General features: G+C 47.3%; 1 protein-coding gene across 2 annotated transcripts in view; it reads left to right on the forward strand.

Annotated features, from left to right (window-relative positions):
* The window catches only part of LEW3 (UDP-Glycosyltransferase superfamily protein), a 45,063-nt gene extending 39,742 nt beyond the window's left edge, over positions 1-5,321 (forward strand). For both annotated transcript variants that reach the window (XM_086822902.1, XM_086822901.1), the window contains exons 6-7: positions 4,435-4,544; positions 4,652-5,321. In XM_086822902.1, the coding sequence (XP_086679028.1) occupies positions 4,435-4,544; positions 4,652-4,917 (376 nt within the window). In that variant the 3' untranslated portion in view covers positions 4,918-5,321. The remainder of the gene's footprint in view (positions 1-4,434; positions 4,545-4,651) is intronic.
* The last annotated feature ends 679 nt before the right edge of the window (positions 5,322-6,000 follow it).

The raw sequence follows: 6,000 nt of genomic DNA on the forward strand, positions 1-6,000 counted from the left end.
AAGATGCTCTCATCCCCGCTTCTGCAGTTATGCCAAGAGAAAGATAAGGAATTTGGGTCCAGCAATCCCTGCCAAAAAAGGAAAGCGTGAACCTCTCCCACGAGGTTCGCTCCAAAGGGTGTAAACCCCCTTTGCATCCACCCTTCTTGTCAGAAGGTTGCTCAACCATATTAAAATCTCCTCCCACTATCCAATGATCAACCTGGGGAATGACATTTGTAATGGTGTCCCAAAAGGTGTCATGGCCCTGTGAAAATGGAACAGCACAAGTGTGGGCATGGTGGTTGCTGAGCAAAAAATATTAAATGATTCACATTTGGGGTGCCCGGACAGAGAGAATGATGTATGGACATCTCCAGGTGTGAAGGGGGGAACTAGAACATTAATATTTTAATGTTTTATTTATGGTTGCCCCTAGGCCTTAGTGGCCCCTAGGAAACTTTAATGTTTATTAAAGTTGGGGCCCTAGGACATTTTTGGAGAGAGGCCACTCCACTTTTGGAGTTGCATGCCTCTCTCATCTCTCTCTCTCTAGCTTTTTGGGAGGCGTGCAACCTACGTGCAAGTTTGCAAGCGTTGAGAAGAGGAGAAGCAACGTCGACTGCTGGCTGCTGTTTTTGACTACTATTTTCTATGCTAAACTGGCCGTACAGTCCACTTGTTGCAGGCCGTATAGCCCAGGTGGAGTTTGCCTGTACAGAACTGCTGCTGCTGCAGGTACCGCTGGCTTCTGCAAGTACAAGCGGCGCAGGTCAGGCAGTTACTGCTCTGTTGCTGTCTGGTGCAGGTGAAGCCATCAGAGAACTGTACAGCAGGTACAGGTGGCTGTACGATTGCTCACACAGGCGGCTGACTGCAGGCGCTGGTACAGTCGGGTACAGTAGGCGCATAGGTGGACTCAGGCGACAGCAGCACAGTCCGTACAGTTCTGTATGGACAGATTCAGTCAGGTGTGCAGAGGCTGTACGGACAGGTACAGTGGAGAATTACTGACCTGACGGACAGGTACAGCATCTCCAGTTGCAAGCAGAGCTTTTCCAGAGCTTGGTTGGTGCAAAAGTCAGGTGGTTGCAAGAGGAAAAGTACAGACAGTCTCTGGTACAATTGGCCTCACGAGTGTAGAACCACATGCTGATTTGGTAAGCTCTGAAATAGTCCATCTATCTTTCTTTCCATTGGCTTATGTCTGCTGCAGAGTTGTGCTATGTGGCCCCTTGTGAGAGGAGGGGTATGGCAGATTGAAAGGGTGGACATAGGGATTGGACAGTGAATGTATGTTTGTGCTGAGTTGTGGAACCATGTACATGGGATATGCCAGATGTGTGCTCAAGGCTTCTCTGTTGAATAGTCTTGGCTGATCAGAGGGAAGCACAGAGTGTTGCTTTTGTGGGACACAGATTTGTGTGAGAATCCTCTGTGCTAAGAGGTCTTGTGGGCTGCCAGAGTGGACATACAGGTGTATTATCCTGGTTGGTTTTGTTGTACTCAGCTTTACATCTTTTTGAAATTGAATAAAGAAATACCGGAAGGGGCGCCAAGCTTTGGGGCCAACAGGTGTCGGTTTTATTTCAGATTTGGGGCACCCTTCCACAATCTCAAAAGGTGCCTTGCCTGTCGAGGTATGAACAGTGTTGTTATATGCAAACTCCACCAAAGGAAGATGTTAATCAAATGCTATCGAGTCTTGTTGAGTTGCTTACTTACATGTGTGAGTGCATGAGTGTGTGTGCGCTTAAGGTAAGCTTGCTTAATTCTTGCTTGTGATTAGCTACATGTAGAATGTGATTGAGAGAGTGATAAGAAAGGAAGCTTGTTATCTTCTCCTTCATGAGTGATTGGATTACAAAGATCCAAACATTGGATTGGTAGAGCTTGAGGGTTTGACACCCCTTAATGTTTCCATTTCCACATTCAATGTGCTTTCACGCTCTAGATGGGTTGTACTCCTTGGTGAAGACAATGCTTGTTATGAAGCTATAACTTCCTTGCTTGTGGGCTGCCAGATTGGACATCCAGGTGTATTCTCCTGGTTGGTTTTGTTGTACTCAGCTTTACATCTTTTTGAAATTGAATAAAGAAATACCGGAAGGGGCGCCAAGCTTTGGGGCCAACAGGTGTCGGTTTTATTTCAGATTTGGGGCACTCTAGCTCCAATCAAATTTGTTTTTATATCTGGACTACAAGTGGAAGGGTGACTGCTAGTCTACCGCACTTTGGTTTCTACCAGAGGCCGGTTTCAAAAGGCCACCCTTTCACCTCTCACGTTAGGTGCATAGATATTCAAGATTCCCAATTTCTGACCCTCATGCATGATCAAGATCCATTGTGCTCTAGCAGGGATGATAACACCGTGCCCAATAACATGAGGCATAACAGATGCTGCCACTGAAATGCAAACACCCCCTCTAGTCCCAACTGCTGAGGACCAGAAGGTGTGGCTAGAAAGCATCTTACCAGTTTTGCCACACTGAGACCTATCCAGTTTGTGTTCCTTCAACAAAAGTACATCCATAGACCCTCCTGTAATAGCAGGGTGAAGCTGGTCCTTCAGAAGTGCTTCCTACCACGGGTGGAAGCCCTCCAAGGCCCTGAACATTCCATGAGACGATTCTCATGGAAGAGAAGAGGGTTTGATCCCCGATCTAAGAAGACGATGGGCAGCCTGAGGACGCTTCTCATAATGCTGGAGGACGGGAAAATCCACGGGGCAAAGTCCACTGACATGCCCTGGTCCGAGGCCCTGCACAGTACCTGCATATGTACGAGAAACCTGTTCGCCCTGCGGGGCATCATGCTGAAAATCCCGCAATACATGATCCCCACTGTGCTGTACATCCTGCATATCGCCCCCTCCAAGTAGAGGGGACTCAACAAAATCATCCTGATCCGAGATATCATCTCTCTGCAAAGATGCATCAGCTGACACATCCCTCTGACCAGAAACATCATCTATCTGTACATGATCCGAGGAGGCCTTCCCATCAATCGCACTAGGGGGGCGGGCGTGAGAGACAGCTCGCCACACCTGGCGGACTGAAGGACAGGGAGGAACCAAGGGAGCTGGCGCCTGAGAAGCACGCTTACGAGGCCTCCTGCAACCTGGAGCCCGAGGGCAATCTCGAGCAAAGTGACCCTGTTGGTGACAAACCTAGCACTGATCGGGTTTACCTGCAATCTCCATACGTTGCTTCAAAGGACCGCAAGGGCCCGGAAGCAAAACATAGTCCTCAAAGAGCTCAATGTCACGGGCAAGAAACATGACCTTGGGGACAACATCCGTCGAGGTGGTGACCACCTGGGTAGAAGATGTCGGCAAGGCGTGGAGGGGGGGCACTTGAAGAACTTCCCAAAGGCAGACCCGATGGCCTCTAACATAGGCCAATATGCGCGAGGAAGACCTGGGAATCTAAGAGTAATCGGGAAACGGTTCCGTCTTCCTCAACAGGGTCAAAATAGCTGGAGTAGGGAAGAAAGAATATCTTCCTCGGGCCCAATGGCAAAGGGCTGCCCTTCAAAACCTTTGAGGCTTCGTCCTCAGAATCAAAATCCACTTGGAAGAAACCTCTTCCAAGCAACGTGACATCTCGAAAGTGTGGAGTGAGGTTGGAGGGCAGAGCCGCCAGGACCCAATCCCGAGCTTGGAGACGGGATGGGTGAGATCCAAAGATTCTGGCTATGAGGGTCGTTTTGGAGTCTCTCTCTATTTCGGCGTAGAGGACCGCGAGCTCGGCTTCGGAAAGAACTATGGTTCGCTCGGCCAAGGGAGAATGATTAGCCATGATGCTAATCGAAGAAAAAGGCCGACTTGAACCCAAATGAGGAGCAATCCAAACCAAGGGGAAGAGGCAGGCAAGGAAGCGGAGGAAAGGACAAGGGGGTGGAAAAGGGCAAAAAAGAGAATATAAAATAAAAGGAAGAAAAAAGAAGAAAAAGAAGAGAGAGAGAGAGAGAGAGAGAGAGAGAGAGAGAGAGAGAGAGGAAAAGAAAAGAAAAGAGAAAAAAGAAAAAAAAAAACCAGGCGAAGAAGGGCGGGGGAAGGGCAGCGCAGCAAAGGCTGCGCAGAATGGAGGAGGTTGAGGCGGCAGGTGAGGAAGGGCTAGGGAAGGGCAGTGCAGCAAGCCTGCGCAGAAAGGAGGAGGCGGAGAGAGGAGGGGAGGCGAACAAGGAGAGCAAGAGGGGATGGGGTGCAGACAGGAGACAGCGGCAAAAGCAGGGGTGAACAACGGGAGAGGAAGGAGGGGGGGCGGAGGAAGGAAGGGGGGCGACACAGATGACAGAGGCGGAGGTTCAGGGAGCTCGCAGGTCTTCAGATAATTTAGCATTAACTCGTCAAGCAACTTTGTTGATCTAGCATTGAGTGTTCATGTCTTGGTGTTTGTTATTTGCCCATGATGTAGTACGAATATACCTTGAATCTGTCTCTGTGCAAAACAGACAATTGGTGGAGTTGTTGGGGGGAGCTATAGCTGGTTTGCATTCAATGATAGACGAGCACTTTGGCATTGTTGTCGTGGAGTACATGGCGGCAGGAGCCATACCAATAGGTTAATTTTCTGGATTTTGTCAAGCATTAAAGAAATACAGCAATTGATGACGCATGTGTGCATAAGTCTGTCACTGATTTTGACCATGTTGATATCTAATTTTGCAGCTCATAACTCTGCTGGGCCAAGGATGGACATTGTTGTTGAACAAGATGGCCAAAAGACAGGATTCCTTGCTGTGTCTGTGGATGAGTTTGCAGTTGCTATGATGATGGTTCTGACAATGTCAGAAGAGCAGCGCCTGCAGATGGCTGCAAGGGCAAGAGAAAGGGCTTTATCTTTCTCTGAGGATCGTTTTGATCAAGACTTTAAGGAAGCCATGTCTTTGATCTTGTCCCAAATAAAACATCAAAGGTCAGTTATTGAAGCTTAATCTTTAACTCTACAAAACTTTACCCGAGTAGAGAACATGCTTGCTCTCGGGAATGTCACAGTGTGCGCTCCATGAAGTGCTAATGAGGCAAACATGTTGTGGGGTTAGTTAAGTCATACAAATTTTGTAAAAGGGCTAGGGTTTCTCCAACAAAAAGTACTCGATCTTCACACAATGCACACTGTATTACTGCTTTTTTCTTCTTGAAAAGGTTCAAAAGAGTTTTGTTGAGAGGCTAGAGCCTCGAGTTATAACCTAGTAACTTATGTGATGGGAGGGAGGCACGGATGGATTTTTAGTGGCCCCACTGTGTACACAACACTGTTATTGAAGATGCCCATAGCATCCCATAAAAGCTATTGTAACCAAGAAATGAAAATGAAAATGTTTAGGTAACTTCAAAATAGCATATTGCATGTAAGTGTTTTGAAGTACTAGGCAGTGTTGGTTAACTGCTCCTTGCAAGGTAATATCAATTAAGCTGTAAACTCAGTTGAGAATCTCATCTTCTGAAGTCTAGATGGTTAACCAGTGAAGTGCCAATGAAACACATGGCTCCATGGTTGGTGCCTCCTTATGGGCTCTTGGTGATATCCTTGGGCACTGAATATGGTTCCACAAATCCAAGGCACTTGGGGTGCTGTGAGTCTCCAAGATGTATTATTGAGACAAGTTTCATGTGGATGGACCTTCTTTGACATGGGCACTTTATGGGGAGCAAGGAAGTACAAATATCTTCCCTCAGTGCATGTATCTGAGCAATTTGATAAATATCTCCTTGGGCAGCGTGAGAAATCGGTCGGTGATGGAAGTGTGATAATTTGGGCCAAAAGTACATTTGGTTGCAGCCTCTGTGAGTTTTGTATAAAGAATGTAATTAGTGCATATCAAAAATCATTTCCAACTTGAGTGGCTGATTGCACTTCCCCAATTCCTAATGCATGTAATCAACTAGAATGCCCTGTTAGTGGGTGTTGGGTGAGCTACAGGTTATAGCTGCCGCCTCACAGATTTGGCATACAAATTAACCAACATGCACCACCGATCAACCCCACTAGATGTGTGAAAGTCCAGCTTTACTTC

The sequence above is a fragment of the Cibotium barometz genome, chromosome 29 (genome assembly GCF_041138505.1).
Source record: "Cibotium barometz isolate CiBa-2024 chromosome 29, ASM4113850v1, whole genome shotgun sequence".
NCBI classification, from domain to species: Eukaryota; Viridiplantae; Streptophyta; class Polypodiopsida; order Cyatheales; family Cibotiaceae; genus Cibotium; species Cibotium barometz.